The following is a 21,862-nucleotide window of genomic DNA, read 5'->3' as shown; positions in this document are numbered from 1 at the left end:
TTTAATATCTTGGCTACGGCAAAAACCAAATACCCTGGTTATTTTTAGCCATGATTTATGACATTTAATCAATCTCATAAGTTTTATCCCAAATATAAACTATAATGTTTTGAGAACAAACTTTTCTACAAGATATAATAAATCATATTTAATGGTGATGAATGATCATAATCACATTTGGACTGTACATATGTTCAAGTTATAACCCTTAAGGCAAAGGGTATCTAGAGCTCTACTACTGACGATGAGAAGGTATTCATCTTACAATTGCAATATTATTAAATATTAACATTGGCAGCAAACAAATCCAGAATTTGCCCCCTGAACATTTTATTTGTGTTTTCAGTTTATTTTCTTATTTTGCTTCCAAACACTTAAATTTTGAACTATTTAATTCTGTAAAATGCATTAAAAGATGTGTTTTAATTTTTATTAAGTTAATCTATAGAAAATGAATCAGATATTTATGCATATATTCTTCTTCACCTTTAACTTTCAAATGTGTCATTTAATTAGCAAAGTCCAAATTTAGCTACAGTGTTTTAAATATATTCAAAGATTTCTCATAGTTACAAGTGCACAACATGGCCACAAATACAATACAAACCAATGAAGTGTCCAGAAACAAATCAAGCATGAAAAGACAGGAGAATAAAGAAATCTCAGACAATCGCAAACGCCAATAGAGTAAACAAGGACACAACTCCTTTTGAAAAATCTTTTTTTATCATTTTTGTACGTCCACAACTTATACATTGTAGCATGGGTTAGGCTTCAACAATGAGCTGATAGAAAACTTGATCCCTGTCACCTGCCTATACGGGGTACAAGTCATATTCAGGGGTCGGGAAAGGTCAAAGAATCCCTCCCTTGGCCGACAGACCAGTGGACTTTCATCGCTGCAGGACAATGGACATTTCTATAAGCAGAGTATTGTGTACTTTTCAAACCCAGTCGACCGAGGAGTAACTCGCACTATGAGGATAGTATTACTGAGACGTTCATCCTACAACACTGCATGTTCTGACAACAGACACAAGTAAAAAACAAAACTTGGGTCCGTATCTGCTGTCAAACTCGCGACAGAATGTCCCGACAAGGTACCTGTATGATTTAAGGAGTGTCTAAACTCCATACTGTCTGTCTCGGGGCTTTTGTTTCAGTGTTAAGATTACGTTTCTACCTGTTCGCTGGTATGTTGACAGTGACTACGTCTCCGAAGCCTTAGAGTGTGGCCTCGTCTGTCGGAAGATGAAAAATTTGCTCCGTCACATTGCTCGTCTGGAAAGCTCTGTGTAGCACCTTCCATTATGATATCATGACCACTATAGCCATTCCTAGCGGTCATTTTTTAACCTGTTTGTCCTTTCTAAGGACAGGTATATGTCATGTATTTAAAACGACTTCTGACATATACACGTATCTGTACTATACGTACAACACACCCCAACACACGACCAGATGTACTAATGCACTCTAGGTAATAAATTAACCTAACAGAACCCTTAATTATCTTCTCCCTCAATTATAGCACAATCATTGTGGACGTAAGTGCTACTAAAATCAAACTCAACTTCGTGTGTGGCACAACATTCTTAAAATCAAGAATAAATTTTATTGAATCCAATGGAAGGAATTATTTTTTAATGTCTGATTTTACTTGAGTAATTAAAGAAGCAATAATGTATATATACCTGTGCGTACACATACACACAATCATACAAAAGGTACGTTGAGTTCAAGGAAGGAGAAAAGTTTAATGCCGGAAGTCTAGTCGATTTATCGTGTATATTCTTTTCATCAGTAAGAGATAAATAATTAAAAAGTACTGAATACTGAATGAGGTGAAGTAAAAGAGACAGCCTTAAGGTCTTTTTTAACAATTCTTATCGGAAACATTGATAGAAGTATCATTATTTATGGATGTTCATTGCCCTGAGCTCTTTCAAATCATAAATCCTTCCTTTTTAAGTTTATACATACAAAGGTTTTTTTTGTAATAATCTCTTCCGTCATAAGTTCAGGACTGAATGAAAAGGCACACTGTTAATAGACCATCTAAAAAAGGAATGGCTCAAAAAACTTTTGAACGAATGTGTATAAAATTTGACACTTTATGTCAAAATTTGATTTTTTTTATCATGAACTCATTTATTTTGAAAGTATCGTGCAGTATAAAGATATGGCTTGGAAATAAATAAAATCTTTAAATATTTTGTCGGGGCTCATCAAATCAATTTCTACAAGTATAAGTATTCCTTAAATTTTCTATGAAGAAGTAATTTCAGATTTCATATCAATATAATTGCAGAATATCTGTCCATTGGAATAGTGTGTCCTTGAAGATGAGTTAAGTTTGTGATTATGAGGGTCTTCATGGTACTAGCAAAGGTACAGCCGCAGGCCAAGGAGCTCTCCCCTGCAAATCATAGGAAGGCCAGCCACAGGTTCATAAGTATCTTGCAGCACCAGCCAAAGGGTCTGAAGATCTCCCTTGCTTGTCACATGACCATCAATCAAGGCCAGCAAAATTCCAAAGCTACCTGTACCTGTACTTCCATGGTAGTCACAAGCATGACAGTCAATGACATTTGCAGCAAGGCAAACACACGGCTGAAGCTACTCCTTTGCTAGTCACATTACAGTATAATAAGTTATATTACTGTGTGATCAGTTTATCTCAGTAAAGGACTGAGATTCAGTAACATAATCTCAACTGAGGTGCAAGCTACGGTTTGGATGTAACAGAATGTTAATTCAAGACTGCTGCTTTTTAGTACACCAATGCACACATCACCATGTGAACTTTTGTGCCAAATGTCATGTAGAGCTACCAGACAGAAAGACAAGATAGAAAAGTTTAGCACAGTAAAATGACATCAGTGTATAAAATGACATCAGTGTATACATAAAGCAAAAAGGCAAGCCACAGGCTCTGAATTCGAAGCAACTCCTATTCCTCGTTGATATCCAACTGTAGTGTTTATTAGTGAATGGAAAACTTAGTACAGTGTACCACTGACGAAAGGTTCCACCTAAGGGGCCAAACAGCCCCCCGCTTAATTAGGTGTGTTAAGGACAATAGGGGTAAACAGATATACCTGTTGGTGACTGTGATTACCTGTATTACCTGTCAGATCACACCTTTATAACTTCTACTACTATAAACATGATTTGTAGAGCTGAATAGGCCCCAAAAAATAACTACAAAACGGAAGACAGTAATTGGCTCAAGAAGTGGGAATCTCACCCAGGGTGACAATAGGCCTATCAGAAGCTTTACATACAGAAGGCTATATATGGTCTCCATGGCCTGTGGCTCCCCAAGTAATGGGATCTGTCCTTGTAACTGGTTCCGAAATTTGAGCTTGGTAACTGGGTCATATAAATCAGTGTAATGACACGAGGTTATTTATTGAACTAACCCCCACAGTTATGCTGAAGCACAGGTGCGCGTGTGCCCTGTTGACAGCTTCAATCAAATGTTTGTATTGGATCCATACCTACATACTTCCCCATACAGTGTAGTGCTGTTTTCTTTGTCAATGGACATAAAATAGAAATTAGCCTTATCTTATAATCTATCAAACAGATAGTGTAATTCATCAAAGTTATGACATATATATTGAGTCCATGAATTATTCAATATACTGATTCCCTTGAGGTCATTATGTAGTTTTGTAGATTATCAATCTACATCTTGCCTGAAGTTGTTGGTTTGTACATTGTATGTAAATTTTGAAAGACTGGCAAACGGGTTATTTACTTTGAAAAGTAAAGTTATATACATTTATAGATTTCTCTCCTCCGGACAATGTTTTATAACAGCGTTCTCAAATCTTGAAAATATATCAAAAATAGCAAACAATATATTATAAACCTCCTAAAAGGTTTATCAATGGTAGGTAAATCTTGTGTTCTCTTTATTCTTATTTCGTACCTTTAATTCATGTAATTAAAGTTGTTCACTGCTGTCTAAGGCAGGGATCGATCCTCTGGTTTACTGTAGTCTGACACTCGACAAATGAACTACTTAAGAGAAATTCACCCTAACTATGGTATTATTTTAGCAGAGTTACTTCTATGTTAGAAAAGTAATACTGCTGAATAGCAATGATATTAAAAGCAAATGGTTTCCAAATAAGTATTCCCACTAAAATGTTTATGCCCAGTACAGTAATGTTATGATTATATCTAAAAGCTGATGAAAATGTACTCACCATTGTTGTCTATTGTGAAGCGACCCAGGCCAGAGCCATCCCTGATGGAGTACGTTAAAAAATTCCTTGGATCCGTTTCAGAATCTGCATCACTAGCGCTCACTTGAAGAACATAAACTCCAACTGGACGATTTTCTTGAACAAACCCAGTTTCGCAATAAGATGCAAACACGGGAGGCTCAAGATTTTCATTCACATCTATGATTTCTATATTAATGAAACATGCAGACACCAAACCACCCCCATCCTCGGCTACAGCACTTATATTGAAGATCTGCTGAGATTCAAAATCAAGAGTATCCAAGATTCTGATTACTCCGGTAAGATCGTCAATTTCAAATTTGTTCTCAGTTCCATAGGTCAGTCTGTAGGTCACCTTGCCGTTCTCACCCTCGTCGGGATCCTCTGCTTTAACTATGGTAACCACGGTACCAACAGGTAAATCCTCCCGAATCTTAATATCGTAATGATCTGGAATGAATTTCGGTACTTCATCATTCACGTCATCCAGCGTAATTGTAAGAGTTGCAGTGGTCGAAAGAGGTTTTTCCCCTTCATCAGAGGCCACGACTGGTAAGTAGTACACCGCCATCTCCTCCCGATCCAGAGGATGTGCAACCCTGACAATGCCACTGTCAGCATCAATAGAAAACTTATTGATATTTGTTCCCAAAGAATATATCACCTTACCATTTACTCCTAGGTCTCGATCATGAGCAATCAGCTGTGAGATTGTGGCATTTACGAGGATGTTTTCGAATATTTTCACTTCGCTATTTCCGTTGACCCCATTATTTCCGTCCTCAAAAATTGGAGGATTATCATTTTCGTCAAGTAAGTTTACAGAAATGAGAATGGTGGCTGATCTCTGTGACCCCGCATCTGCTTGGTCAATGGCCATCACTTCAAGGTCGTACTTTGGAATGAATTCACGGTCAAGTTTTGAAATGACAGTAAGTTGCCCTGTATTTGGTCCAATATCAAACTGGTTGTGTGGATCCCCATCGAGAATAACAAAGTTAAGTCTGCCATTGAATCCAGGATCAACGTCATCAGCTTGTACCAGCAAAACAGATGTCCCAACCTCAACTTCTTCCGAGATATCCAAAATGGTAACTTGTGTTGAACTGAACGTGGGGTCGTGAAGGTTCGGACTGACATTTAACTCTGAGGTCGATTCGTCAACAAGAGGCTGGTTATTTTCGCGCATGATCTGCACCTGTTTTGCAAGTTCCTGGGACACATTGGTGGACTGACACCTAACATTTGCATCGCTGTTCGACAGTTGAGAATTTTGACGGTTGTTCACCAGCGTTATCTGCATATCTGATTCACTTGAGATGAAGTTTCCATCTATTGCTACAACTGTGACTCTCCTGGAAGTTTCAGAGTCGTCTTCCATGGAACAATTCAACAGAAGAGTGCCAGTTGCAGGTGAAATATCAAAACAGCCATCATCATTTCCGGATTCTATTCGATAGGTCAAGATGTCGTTGTCAAAGTCAATGGCAGTGATGACGGCAAGCTCAGTTCCAATTGGAGCTTCCCGAGATAGATAACCGGAGCAATGCATCTTCTCAAACCGAGGGACATTGTCATTGACATTTGTAAGCTCAATATTAAGAGTAACCTCACTTTCACGTCGGAATGGAGTGCCCCAATCTGAGGCTCGGACTTTCACTTTGTGATTTCTTCTCATGGTCTCGTAATCCATTCTCTCAGTAGTCTTGATAGTTCCTGTGAAGTGATCAATCTCAAAAGGGACGGAGTTGATGTTTGCGATGGAGAAGCTGACACGTCCGTTTCCTCCATGATCTGCATCCATGGCAGTAATAGTTGCTACTTGTGACCCGATGGGAAGATTCTCCTCCATGAGGATATGAGTGTCGCTAATATTGAACACCGGCGCATTGTCGTTACAGTCGATGATCGTGATGTTGACCACAGTATTGCCTTTTCTCGTAGAACCACGGTTACCATGGTCTACCGCACTGACTACTAGTGTTACAATTGGAACAGATTCGGTGTCAAGTCTGGCGCCTGTTGTTATCAACCCTGTATCTTTGTGAATCGTAAATAATTTGTGGTCATTTCCAGATTCTATGGCATAAGATATCTCAGAGTTTCGGCCAAAATCTTTGTCCATAGCCTTCATGTATATCACTGATGTTCCCATGGGAAATAATTCCTCCACGCTGGCCTCATACTGATCTTTCTCAAACAGAGGCTTGTTATCGTTGATGTCTAAAATGTCAACATGAATCCTTGTTCTCATGGATTTGGATGGAATGCCAGAATCGGTGGCCTCAATTTCGAGATCATATCCATCTGGCGCTATTTCTTTATCTAAAGATTTTAATACAACAAAGTTATATTCACTCGGGTTAGATGTTTCCTCAATTCTAAACAAACTCTGATCAACATTTTCTGAGTCTATAATTGACACATCACTGATGACCCCCTTTTCCCCTTGGTCCTGGTCTGTGACAGTAATTATGGCATAAACAGTGCCTTGGCTACCATTCTCCACCACTGCTGGTAGATGTTGCACTATAATCTGTGGAGCGTAAAAGTTAGCCTCTAAAACCTCTATGTGAACTGTACAATATTTAGGTCTAAGATCTGGATGTTTTGGCCCCCTATCCTCTGCTATCACATCGAGGTGATATTCATTCTCCTCAAAAACGTTTAGAGGTTGTGTCAGAGTTATCACCCCTGTTGTAGGATGAATAGCAAACGTTCTTGTCCTTTTTCTAAAGCTGTAATAGATTTCTTTATTGATACCAATATCACTGTCTAACGCAAACACTTGTACAATACTGGAATGTAATGGCGTGTCTTCACTTACGGATTTGTTATAGATCTCGGGCTCAAAAAGCGGGCTGAGATCGTTCCTATCCAGAACAGTAATGATGAGATCTGTGGTTGCCGTTAGTGATGACCCTGAGTTAGTCTGGCCAATGGCCTTGATCTTTAAATGATATCTGTCCTCGAACTCCCTATTTAATACCCCATGGGAGCTTGAATGTGTCCTCACCCTAAGAAAGTGAAAGTCCCCAACTTTATTTTCCTCTGCCTTAAACAAACTTCGACGGTCGCCATCAAATATTTTGTATCTGACATCTGTTGTCATCATTGAGTAGATGCCCATTTTTTTCGATGATGTGACATACGTCTTGCCTGGAGCCTTTTCGTAAATGGTGGCATTGTATGTGGCATGTGTGAATTGGAAGGCATCATCCACAGCTATTCCTGCAGCTCCGTTGCCAATGGCTAGCACTGCCGTGGCAACGACAAAGATGGTGTGCAACATGAGTCTTCGACACCATTTTGACTGCCTGACTGCTCCCATTTTTCACATACCTGAAATAAGCAAGAAATAGAAACAAATTAGCTGTTAGAAAAATAAAAATCTTGAATTCCACATTATTAATCTTAGTTTTTTAATTGGCAAGTATAACATACTACATGTGCTAACACATATCCAGCAAAACACTGTGTAATAGTAATGCTTGATTGTGTGAGCCAATTTTGTGACTGATGTGGCCGACCTACCGCAGAACAACTTGTAATAATATTAAATTTACTCTACAAATCAGTGGCGATGACTATCCATTCGGCTTTTATACATCACACAATCGCTGACAAACATTTGTATGAACCAGAAAATACAATATCTGACATGAAACGACTACAACATTTTAGTATTCTTTGATTGTGACAAATCATTACTGAGCTATTAATCATCAGTCATAATTTTACACATGCATGTAAATAAATCATTTATCAGTGATAAGCTTTGTCTACCAGACACTATCTGTCTAGTGTGTATTTGTACACGATGTACTTGGTAAACCTACGATATCTCCACAGGAACGATTGACAGATACCAGATCAATCTATAAGACTGTTGTCTCCCCTCAATAAAGTCAGTACTGATCTGTGCTTACCCATTTAATAGACAAATGTAAACTCAACATTGTTTAAACTCAGATATAGATCAACGACAAACCAGATTTATTTACAAACACAATATCAGTGATCATCATGTCACTTAGACATTAGGGACACAATTAGTTTTTTCACCCCCCCCCCCCCCCCCCCCCCNAACATTTTATGCCATTCTATTAAAACCAGATCCAAGAACATAGAGTATCAGAGTGGAATTAAAGATCTGGTATTAATCAGATTGCTTTTTATGCATATGAAATGTGTTTTTTCGTAACTGACCAAAATACATAGATTATAAAAACTTATTTAGTGACATGGAAAATACAAACATCAAACCACACAAGTTAAGCACAAGTGATGCCACACTTGACAACAATAGCAATAATTTGTATATAAACATTTTACATTTATGCATTGATTTTTCCCTTAATTTGACCCAAATAATGATTGTAACACAATTTATTGACATACAAGTTTTACACCAATAAAGCCACACTTGATATCCATTAAACCTGGACTGTTATCACAAAATGAATACCTTTATATATGTAACATGTGAATGAGTAACACATTCTGTACCTATAGACCCAAGTGTGTGTGGACACATCAAATGAACTGATTAATATGGAGGGCGGTCTGATATCAAAGGCATCAAACACCATCGTGCAGTTCACTCCATCTGGTTGTATCAAGCCTCACAATGACCCAGTCTGTCTAGCCAAGCAAGTCATTGATTGTACTTGTGTATTGGTGTAACTACTTCCGTCTGGACTTAAGAAGTCCTCATGGCTGAAGAGCCTGAATGTCAGTAACTTACCACACATCAGAGGTGAGAAATACCGTAGGGATCATTTTTTGGCAAATTCTGTCTCTCGCTTGATTATAATACTAAACAAAAAAGTGAAAAAAGGTTCAAACATCGTCTTTCATCTCCAAACAAACTCCGATCTTTTCGGTGTCGATTAAAGATAGCCAGGTAAAACGAAGTTACTTAACAGTGGATTAACCAAGAATTCACAAAGCACCTGTTTACTGTGTGGAAGATTTCCTACATAAGTTTTATTTTCTTTTTCCGCAGTTCTTAAGATTTTTGGATTACTTGGGTTTAAATGGTCTTACATGCATCTTACCATGAAATTTGATGGAGATATACTACATGTATATACCGGTGTGCATATATATATAAAGTTGATGAGCGTGCATATACATGTGATTGTACAGTTCTGGTCACGAAGTTGAACAAAAAATCAAGATAATACCAACCTCAAAACACAACTCTGACTAAAGATTAAAAGAAATTTCCTGGCTTTTTTTACCAACTTACTTATAATTATAGACTATGTAAAAATTAGCAAAAGAAGATCGTATATTTTTATCGACAGGTGAATTTCCTGTTTTCTTGATCAACATCAGAGAATTTAAAATTAATGATCTTCATATAAACCTTTTAAATTTTGAATAAAAAAAAGTTGTGATTCCTCTTCCAATGTCATAAGTGAGTTACCTCTTGCAAATTAACATGAAAATAAATATTTCACAAAAATTTAAATGATCTTCAGTAACAAAAATGTGATCTCCAAATGAAGGTAATTTAATATGAGAATATAACATCATGATCATGAAAGCGAAATAACATCACCATCTGGTTTAACGCTATAATGTAAAATCAGATATCATTTCTATGTACATATATATCGACCAAGGTGATGTAAAGATTCATCAGACATGTAGCTGTATGTATACGTATTAGCCAATCAGAGTACGTTTTGTAAGCAGTACAAGGCCCATCACTTGTGATTACACCAAAAACATGAATGTAAAGAAACTAATGGCAGCAATTTCAACTTGCGACATCGTTTATTTTAGGAAACGTGTGACTCATCCAGCTGGTCTAGTTGTACCTCAGACAATGCCCGAGTCTCAAAGCACTAAAGCCATTTTGCTCACTCCTATAGCTCTAGTGACACAATCAGTCCAGCGAAGCCCTAGTCATCTACAGTGCTCCAGCAGAGACAATTTCTGAATGTCAATGAAAGGGATGAGGCAAAAAATCAATAGACACTATAATATATATATCCACTTAGGCCAAACAAAATAATTGGTTTTTTTATTTCCTTTTTGGCTCTTGAAAATTTCATGTTGGTAACAAGAAGAAAATTTTTGAAAAAATAATTTGACAAAGGTTTGTGTACAGTGTGTCGGACTTGAACAGTGCTTGCATAAAATTAGCTACAAAGTAATGTGATCGGAGTGTATTTTGGCACATATATATGTAAAACGTAACGTAAGTAGGGTAAGGGGAAACTCTTTTTTGGCCTTTTGCATCTATATGCAAGACAAATGTCATAATATTACTCATTTCCTCTGGGTTTTCATAATTTACATGCAGGTCATTTATACACAAATATATACACTTTACTACATGGTAAGAATGATTCTATCTCCGAAATATTTCATTTCATAAATCAAATTACATCATCAGGTACAGACCTGAAATACAATCTACCTGGATTGATGAAGTCAGCTTGTAAAACCAAGTGAAACTAATCACGGCATGAGAAATTAATCGTAGACAAGATTTCAAATAAGCCCTGAAGGTGATATCGTACACCTGTACATCTTTAGACGGAATCACTTCCTCCAACAGGTGCAGGAACTCCACTGTGTAACTGAACCAGACATGGGACTCTGTCAGCACGTTTGTAGCACACTTGCCACATATTCCCTTTCACAGGTTATCAAACATGGCAACATCCTCAGCAGATTTTATTTCAAACAATTTGTTTCTTCACGAAAAATGTGACAGAAATATGGTATTGTTGACAAGTAATTATAAACATTGAAAGTTGTAAAGGTAACGAGAAGAATGGACAAGCTAGGTAATGGAAACTATCAAGTGTCTTTACAAGATGTTCAATAGAACTATTTTTTGCCAGAAGCGATCATCTAATTTCCATGACATGATTTAAAAACTAACCTTTACTCACTGCAGGTTGTGATCGTTAAGACCTATTAAGAATTTTGTTACCAGGAATGACATCGGTGCACACAACTCCTAGAGATGGTATTTCAGTAATTGAAAATTATGAAACACCTGCAGGACCCTAATATTATACGAGTTTTCCGTTATTGATATCTGCCTCTGGGTAACTGCATGTACATGTATCACAGATGTGCCTAGTAATCAGACGATATTACAGAACACTGCATTAGTGAAGTATGAAATATAATGACAGGAACGGCCTGCTGGGGTTAATATGTATGGAAGTCGCACATGCAGGTTGGAAGGTTTCCTCATGTTTTGCTTCTGCAGGTGTTACATGCACTTGTAGCACAAAACATGAATCTAAACGACCTTGACATTATAATCAAAGGAGGATCACTGGTACATACGAATCTGATGACAGTTAACCACCTGAGAGTGTTTCTGTTGATGAAATGGAATAGAAAGAAAACCACACAAAAAAGACATGAACACTCCTAGGGAGGAATCTGAAGACAATAAACAACCCACACTTTTTTTTTTAACCCATTCCCCCCTACATTTTAAACTGGACTTACCTAGTCTTTGATTTAGTAAGGTTCAAATGTGACTTCAGGGGTGAATTGGTTAATTTTTTGGAATAGAAATAGCAGAAAACCTCACAAAATAACACATTTCTTGGCAAATTCTACACATAAATCTCTTTAAGTACTTAGTTCCTGTGGTGCAAGACTGTTCGGTCTACATACAGTAGTACATGGTGCTGTATAGGTAATCTAACATAGACAATCAGTAACGGTCTACATGGTGCTGTATAGGTAATCTAACATAGACATCAGCAACGGGCTACATGGTGCTGTATAGGTAATCTATCATAGACATCAGCAACGGTCTACATGGAGCTGTATAGGTAATCTAACATAGACAATCAGTAACGGTCTACATGGTGCTGTATAGGTAATCTAACATAGACAATCAGCAATGGTCTACATGGTGCTGTATAGGTCATCTAACATAGACATCAGCAATGGTCTACATGGTGCTGTATAGGTAATCTAACATAGACATCAGCAACGGTCTACATGGTGCTGTATAGGTAATTTAACATAGACAATCAGCAATGGTCTACATGGTGCTGTATAGGTAATCTAACATAGACAATCAGTAAGAAACTATACGTAGAGCGCATGCAATACAGGTGCAGCATTCTGTAGTTGTATATATATAAAGATACACAATATAAGCGTAAACAATGTTACACACTGTCACCGATAAAAGAGTGCCAGTGAATCTGTTTATTGTATATAAGTTGTGGCGTAATCTGATAACTGATTGTATATGCAAAAAACCTGCATCGTAATTCTCATACGCCAATACATCTTAGCTTGCGGTATATACATGTACATCTGTGCACAAGCAGGGAACAGCCGGTCACCAATAACTGTATGCAGATTTTTATCAAGGCCACTCAAGCACCTAAAGGATGTACCAGCAAAGATCAAAAAAACATTTCTTTGACTCAGAATGTTTTGTAATTAATCGGAATGTCATCAAATGACATTCACACATATCAAGCGTCTACAAAACACAGTGTATGACACTTTTTTAAACCTTTGATAAATTATTAATAATTATTATATTACTAATGTGCATCCGCAACACATAAACAGCTTGTATCCAATTAAATAGCTCATTCCGAATAACTCCTTCACCACGAAATGTGAAAAATCCTCATGATTTACTGACATTAAATTAAAAACTGTTTCTAGTTAATATGTAAGACTGGATGTTTCTTTACAAGTAATCACTGGGAAGACACAAATGAAATATCTCTGAACAAATTTTATCACATCAATTTCGTAACATTCAAAGAAATCATTATTATTGTACTTTGAGGGAAAACCTTAAATCGTAATGATTTTACCTGTACTCAGCATGCTCCGATGCAATCAACATCACATCAAAGAAAAAACTCAATCTGATTTTTCGTAATTACGAAATTAGAAAACAGCTCTAGTATGTTTGTTCCTGGATTCAAAGCTCACATTTTTACTGACCATTGGAGAAAAACTAATAATGTTGCACTGATCATGATGATACAGCCCTTCATTAAAAGCTGCTGAACACAATCCTCTCACCCAGAATTTATCTGACATTAATTCTGTCAACATACCTACAGAAAAATACCATGTTATTGATTTGAGAAGCCTTCTGTCCCTACATTTATATATATACCTGATTGTATCGATATCCCCTGTAACATTTGTGGAATGTTATTTTGCAGCGCTGCTGCCAAAGGCTGATGCAGGTATGACATTTATATATATTTTATATTCTTCAATCTAGGATCAATACCTGTGCTCATTTCAGGTAAAATAACAGACAGTAAATAGGTCTCCTCTTGTCTACCTGTATCAATGGTGCGCCCTACTCCGCCCAGGTGTTGTACAGGTGGTTAAATCTGTCAAAATACATGCCATTGTGATGAGTAATGGGCTGTAATCCTTTTTCAATCGTCTATTTCAGTTTTTGCAGAACAGCATATTTGCATTTGCAGAGTGGAACTTGCATCTTGAATGAATGCGTCAGAAAAGACCAGTGATAAATTTTAATAAATTGTCCTACTTCCAGTCATTTCTTGAAAATATCATGTATATTTGTGTAAAAATAGGTGTTATCTGTTTTATGTGCGGTAAATTTTACAAGTCTAATGTTGAACAATATTTTACATGAAAGGACATAAACAGTGCGGCCATTATTTACAGGTATATGTAAATTACAATTTAATGTGTTTTGATATATGTGCATATATATCACACCTGAATATGATCAACAACCGTCCACCTGTATACTATACCTGGTTGATATATATATACCTGGCTATACAGACGAAACACAATGAACCTGAACACATATTAAGGTAATAGGATTGTGTCACCATTTCTCAATAGAATTTCTTCAAATTTTGTAGTTATATTGCTTTGAAGTAAAGAGAAAAGGAGTGAATTTTGAAAAAAAAAATGAAAAAAGACCCATTTTTTTGCAAAATAATGTCAATAAAATTGATACTGCCATAGATTAGTATTGCATTAATGTATATCAATTTAATAAATGCTGAAATTGTGTAAAATAAATTATCTATACACGATTAAAAATTCACACTTTATAATAAAACGATATACACATAGTAATTGCATGGAAGAGTTATCTTTCTTGAAAAACTTCACGGCAGTGAAATAGGTAGCGGGTTTCCGGAAGTACAGAAAAATGGACACATGTGACTCATTGATAAAAAAAACCTGAATTAATGCCTGGATTGCTTTGAAACACTCTAAAATTGAGAGAACACACTGTTCTGTCAATACTAAACATACAATATTCATCAGATTAGAATATGCGGAAATTATGATACTGTCTCCCTACATTGGATTTTCAACTAGGGATGTACTTCCTATTTCTGTTTATCAATATACTCCTATAGCTATGACCTTAAGTGTGATATACCTCTTGCTATTATATAAATGTACTGGTATATATATACCCAGTAGATGGGAACCAATCTCTCACTCCATACGTACACCTGTACATGTACCGTAGTTCATTTAATGTGACATTTTGGTAGTCCCATCTAATAAGACTTCATTCTCCAAGTAAAAAATATTATTTTTTAATGTTTCTTAAATGTGTATTGTATCATTTTATTTGACAGGTTTTTTTATTAAAATTCTGATACTCATCTAATTACTTTCTATACAGTTAAGAAGTCTGTAGTTTGTCAAATTGCTACATGTCATGAAATTGACAGGTACATCTGTTAAGCAGTTCTCCAGGTAATCTAAAATCAATTATCTGTGTAATTTCATTACAAAATCACTTTGGTAAAATCAACTTTGAAAATAATAACTTTGATCTTTTTTTTATGAAAACGGCCATGACGGATGATGAAAGGGTTTAGCTCTAACCTATCCTGACTACTTTGTCCCCCCTACACCAGGCTGTTAACAATCATTCCCTTTATTGACAGGTATACATATCTTTCAGCTAACATTATACAATGTACTAACAGTATTACTGGTGTAAGGGGAACACAAATAATGTATTCACAATGTTACAGACTACTAACACTTGTACTAACTTTTTTAACTATCTGAAATTAAAGGCTAAATATTTGGCCATATCCTAAATAAAATTTTAAAAAAATTAAGCACTGCTAAAAGCTGATATGCTGTTTATAACCTTCGTAAAAATATTTCACAAAACTAGAAGTTCCGTCTATCTATAGAGCTGAAAAACTGAAACAAAATGATTATTTTGTTTGGCCTCAGCCTCATCTAACACTCATTACTATATCTCGGGTAAATCAGAGCACCAATTACCCATGTATATTTGTTATTTACAGGTAAAACAGAATTAACATTATAAGATACTTGAAGGTATACATAACAAACTCCATTTACATTTATGCAGGTTACAATCCAGGTAATATTTTGTCCCTGTAGTATAGGTATGTCTGTTGTCTTCGCCTAGACGGACCTACAGTAATATATTTAGGTAGACTGTTGTCTTTGCCTAGACAGACCTACAGTAATATATTTAGGTAGAATTAACACAGGTAAGAATCCAGGTAAATTGTGTTATTTGTACAGGTATACCTGTTGTCTTCGCCTATATGACTTAGTAGAACTAACACAGGTAACAATCCAGGTAAATTGTGTTATTTGTACAGGTATACCTGTTGTCTCTATATATCTAGATAGAGAGACACAGGGATGATCCGTTGTCTGCCAATTTGTATCAATCATGGTAATTCTGTGAATGAATTCAAACAACACTACAATGTAGAGATACCTGTCTGTGGACTGTGTACAAACAAAGGTAAAACAGGTCTTTCCTAATTCACATGTTTATCATTCAGGTGTGTACTTTGATCACTTATACTTGTAGGCAATTTCAAACTGGAGACTCCAGCTCACCTTTACGATGTTTATCACCTGTATTATTTAGGTCAACCGCTGTGTACCAACCGACCGACACACAGCACTCCTACTCAACACTTATTTTTCCCTATTCATGTATTTTATCCAATTGAAATGAAATTCAGGAATAATTTGAAGTGGTTTTACTTTCTCATACGATTATATATATACATTCATAAGAGTAAAAAGGTCATAACAACAAATCTAGGAATATAAAGCAAAATTTTAAAATCTTGAATGTGAAGCAGTGATAATATGTATATCACCTGCACTTCTATTTTACACCATGTACCTAGTACTTTAAATGATATCATTCAGAAAAATCATTTAACTAACAAGATAAAACTTGAGTGACTGCACACAAGGTACATATATCCAAAAGGTGAATAATGATACACACTTTTTTTAATTTGTACCTGAAAGTACCTGAGCACAGGCATAAATATTCCTCCCATTTCACACTGTTTAAATTTCATCTAAATTTTTATCTATTTAACATAATTTAATTAAAGGGATAAGATTTTACATGTCTTAAAATAATAGTAGGCTCATACTATCAAGACTTACTTTACAGGGAGTTTCTAGATTCAAGCTTCAGGCATCCATTGATACAAGAATATGCTGTAATGCCCCTAGTTAGCATGCAGGAATCATAATCAACTCACTTGGATTTGACCCATACAGAGTGTAACAAACATCTATTTCTAAAGGGCGGTTGATATGTTAGCTACCCTCATATAATGTGAGGTACATCCTGGTAAACACACATTTACTGGTCACTCTGAAATATAAGGATATACTCTGTCATGTGTGGCTGACCGTGGCGGAGTGCTAACAAATTAATCACTGACCATAATGGACACACTACTCCTCCATTAAAGCTCCTCCCATCTACTTAGGCAATCCCATGATCATAAACACCCGGAAAACGACCCTCAAATTTCCTACGCCATTGTTACAGAATTTTCACACCTGCCCGTTTGTAGGACATTACTTATCTACCCATACCGCTGAATAGGTTCCAGGTGAGATATAACACTGATCACTTATCTCCTAATGGTCTGGCTTGACCACTGCAGGGTTCACTGCTTGACCTCTTGACCAGCAGGCCAATAGACAGTGTAAATACAACACCATCCACTCAAAAACAAACTGTTATCAACTTTGCATGTACAATACACTAAAGATATATCAGTTATATAGAAGAAAAATAAAGTTTTTCAACTTTAGAAAACTGCAACATGTCAACATTAATGACAAGGCTGGGAACTGGATTAATAACGGATATGAAAGTTCTACTCATCCTCTCAACCACCTGCTCAATACAATTGAAGATGTAAATGTCTACTACAGGGTTTTTAGGATAAAAGTTAGCTAATAAACTGAATAGTCGAGCGTATATATATTCATGCATATATTACAACCTCATAATATTCGAATGGCTATCTGAATCACAAGTTTATGTTATAACCCTTTCACCACTGTAGACCATATTGGACTCATCCAGATCAATGTATGGTAGAGCCTACTAAAGTTATCTAGGGGTGAAAGGGATAAGGCCTTAAAGGGGCTGGTCGGGGAAAAAATGTCATATTTGCTAAAATGGCATACACATGTTTAAAATACCTTCTTATGAAATATACTGATTCAAGTTTTGCTGAAATTCACTCCATAAGAGTAAAAAATATATTTATATTAAAGAAATCCTAAATCGTCACCTGACAGTCTAAAACTCTCAATTGACCCAGATTAGTGATGTAATTTTACCGAACGCGCGTCATCATCAAGGTCAAATGTAAACATCTCGGCGAAAGAAAAAGATGCATGCAAAAGTCATGACAGGCACGTGCACGAGGTATCAATACCGTTATATATAACAACAACATATAGGTAGGAATACTACACTTGCATCATACATGACCTTTTAAAACAATTATTTACGTAAAGTATTGCTGTCTTGTCCGCTAGTTGAGTCCGACATGGCACATGACGGCGTGCTATTGTTGTTATCTTCACTGCCTCAAGAACTCGACCATCACGTGACATATTTAAATAGATCTGCGCTAAATTTAAGCAGGGCTTCCCCAAGATTTCAGTGGTCAAAACTGGACATTGCAAGCAGAACTCGACCATCATATTGCCGTGGTATAACTTTTGGAAGGCCAGAGAACGCATTTAGACCCACTTATTTTGTATTTTTCCCCCGATCAGCCCCTTTAAAAAATAAATGGTGTGTTTCCGGTTTCCTTACGGTCACCATTTTTCGACAGCTTACCATGAAAATTTTGAGCGAATTTTAACCAAAAACTGTTCAAGTCAAGATCCTGGTACCAAATAACAAATATTTCCCCACCTATCAACCTCGGTTTTTCAAAGGACGAAACCAGAAATGTTAACACAATCTTTTAAGGCCTAAATGAATTCAGCTTGATCAGCAAAATTTTACAAACACTATCAAATCATCACAGCTTTAAATTTGACCTTTAAAATCTGACAGATTCAAATATTTTATTTTCCAGCATTGTTATTTTTATCTTTTTTATTTAAACTGTTATTTATGCCCTGTTGTTTTGTGATTGAAAGATACGAGTTGATTGATATCTACCTGTAATTTAGCCTCAGGTGTGCTGTTTACATCAGGTATACCAGTACAGAAGTATAAAATTGGCTTCACCACTGTAAGTATCCCGGTAAATCTATCATTTATAAATACATACATGTACTCTGAAATAATAAAGACCTTGACAAGTTAAAAAGACCTAAAACAAGATTAATAAAATTGAAATCAATTAAATTTCCATTTTTAGGAGATTAAAGTAATGGAATTTACTTTTTAAAACAACAAAATTATCCACAAACCAAAAAACAAAGAAATGGAAACAAATATGAATTAAATAATTACCAGGTAATAACAAATTTAATAAACTCTTTACATATGTTTATAGGTGGGACAGGACATGCTGTCGCACAACGAAAAACCCCACATAAACATGTATTAGCTATAGCCATTCCTCTAAGTACAATCCCTATGATACTGTCACCCTGTATTTTGGCTTAGTAAACAGTGGAGAAGTTTGATTCCCTATAGAATTAGTTCAGCCCGACCCTTATACCCACACATTTTACATCCAACAGGTTGAGCTCACAAATCTGTAAAATCCGCTCCAATCAGGTAAACAAAAAAAATCTTTAGTGTCCATTCATAAAATTTCACGCATAAAATGTTAGGGTGGATAAACATTAAGTTGTGTGTTTTTTTATTTCTCAATTGGAAAATATCCAATCCACCCAACATCCTTTTATAGGTGGAATATAAACCGGGAACAAAGCTTCAGTGCGATATATTCTGTCCCAAGAAAGGTAGATTTACCTGTTAAAGGTGACCTACATTATCCCCCCCNAACACGATCTGTAAATGACCTTACACAACCACTCTAGCCCTCAAGTGGATCAGAGCCCTGGCTCACCTTTAACAAATCATTTGGTACTAATTAATTACCATAGATAAGAAAACTAGGTTAAGCTCTACTAAAGAGCCGACAAAATCCGGGGTCTATGGAGTTTCATACAGGTGAAATCTTCACATCTTAATCTGGCCTAGTCTTGTACCTTAACCTTAATTTTCTACCCACACTTGATGCATTTTCACCAAAATGCAGACACCCTGACTTAACCTCGACAGAACAGACCAATACAAATTCAATTAGACGTCCTAAACAACTTTCACCAATAATGTACATATGATTTGGTTTATATATAGAGTTCAAGTAGCTAAATTCTAGCTACCTTTTTTATGATCATATCAATTGTCTGCAATATTTGTATGTTTCCAAATATGTTTTCTTCAACGTTTTATAATGTGTATGCAAATCAAATTTCTTTTTTCTAAAAGTCAAAATCACTTCTTATGAGATGAGTAATTATGAGAAGATCTGATAGCAACATTTTTAAATGTGCTCTATTTAATATTTAATTCAGCTAGCAATAAAATGCCAAGACCAGAAGTCAAGCCATGCAATGGTGACAAAACAGGCTATGAGTCAATGGCTTACAAAAAACACAAACCCGAGACCTGCAGTTTTCCAAGTACAATATAACGAGAAACATTAACAGGTATCTCACGAGACAAATTTCTACGCCTGTTACACAAAAATAACCTCAGATATAAATACAAATAGAATCTAGTTTTTTTTACAAAGACTAAATGACCTTTGATTAAACAGAAATAAATTTTGCATGAAAATATTTGTTTTCCCCTTGATATCTTTTAAATCTACATACACATATTGGTTTTATCTATATGGCTTTTGGCAGCGCTGTGCCGTCTGTTAGCAGTACAATGGCCGGTATCCCACCAGCTGGGTTCTCTTATACCCCCAGTACAATTTGTCTCCCAGTGCTTTCAACAATAACTAATGACTTCTAAAGACCGTAATCATGGCCACACAAAAGTGCCCATTTAAAACTTTCCACCTTTAAATTATCACCAACTTAAATCCAACACAGGAAAGTAATATCAAAACCTGAATTTACACAATCAACTTCAAAGAGTTTCGGGTGTCGAGGGAAAACTTTTTCATTGATACATCTCTTGACACGTTCTTGTACTGTAGATAAAACACAAATAGTTGATTTTATATATCTCCATCTCTACATGTCAACAGTTGTATTCAGCGGTCTATTACCAGCGATCAGATACACACTTATCTACACATCTCTAGCACAGCCACAATAGGACATTATATATATTCAATACTCTGGCCCGCTAATGACATATTATTTAATGAAATATAAGCCATAACATTGGCCCAACCCGACGGCTAGGATGTCTCAGCCGCGTTTTTAACTTGTGGCATATACTTTGTAATTACATCACAGGAAAATTCGACACTGCTCAGAATAGTTGTCAAAAATATATTTATCATTATTTAAATAGATTTAATACATGTACATGTCTATTGCATGGTTATGATATACAACAGCTATCATATACAATTATAAAACAGAATACTTGGTAAATTAATTTAAACACAAAACATGTATATTGATGACTGTTTACAGCTTCTTACATTTGCTCATACATCAGCTTGGGGATCGTATCAAGATATATTTTTTAAGTTCTATATTCGTGAATCATAGCTTTAAATATAGCAATGCAATCAAGTACCATTTAACCGATAAAAGGATTTTTACATATATGGTATATTGGCCATGGGTATACAACAAAGTCACTTATTAAAATGTTTTGGTTCCCAAAATTGCAAGACCTTTGTGACATTCTCAAACATTTAGAAGTTTTAATTTGTGAAATGGAAAAAAATGTGGTACCGGTGCCATTATATAATTACTGTACCCCAAATATGTGCCATACATTTTCATAGTAAACCATCTGTAATAACAGATCCCAATCAATATATGTTGTAGAAACTCCGGTTCCCAGTAACCTTACAGTATTATATTTACTACCAATCAATATATATATCATGCAGGGATTCCAAATTGTTCCATGGTTTCTAGTACTCGGGCTATTAATAGTACTTCACAATGTTTCTTTGAACCGGAGGGAGTTTCTGAAAGTATATTGATTGCAAACCAGTATCTCTGATCTTTCTTTCAAATAATCACTGTACAAAAAGTTATATTTCAAGGGTGTCTGCATGTAATAATACAAGGAATTTTGGGTGGTCTGGTGGTGCAGTTGATAGCGCACTTGCCTTTCACCACGACGACAG

The 21,862-nt window shown here is 35.9% G+C and overlaps 1 protein-coding gene across 7 annotated transcripts in view; it reads right to left on the bottom strand.

Moving 5' to 3' along the window:
- Positions 1–21,862, bottom strand: part of LOC110447185 (protocadherin Fat 1-like) — a 150,489-nt gene that overhangs the window by 123,862 nt on the left and 4,765 nt on the right. For all 7 annotated transcript variants that reach the window (XM_021492711.1, XM_021492714.1, XM_021492717.1 and 4 more), the window contains exon 2: positions 4,221–7,583. In XM_021492711.1, the coding sequence (XP_021348386.1) occupies positions 4,221–7,572 (3,352 nt within the window). In that variant the 5' untranslated portion in view covers positions 7,573–7,583. The remainder of the gene's footprint in view (positions 1–4,220; positions 7,584–21,862) is intronic.

Source organism: Mizuhopecten yessoensis, unplaced genomic scaffold, assembly GCF_002113885.1.
Source record: "Mizuhopecten yessoensis strain PY_sf001 unplaced genomic scaffold, ASM211388v2 scaffold3229, whole genome shotgun sequence".
NCBI classification, from domain to species: domain Eukaryota; kingdom Metazoa; phylum Mollusca; class Bivalvia; order Pectinida; family Pectinidae; genus Mizuhopecten; species Mizuhopecten yessoensis.
Note: the sequence above shows the minus strand (reverse complement) of the source record. Positions and strands in the feature narration are given on the sequence as shown.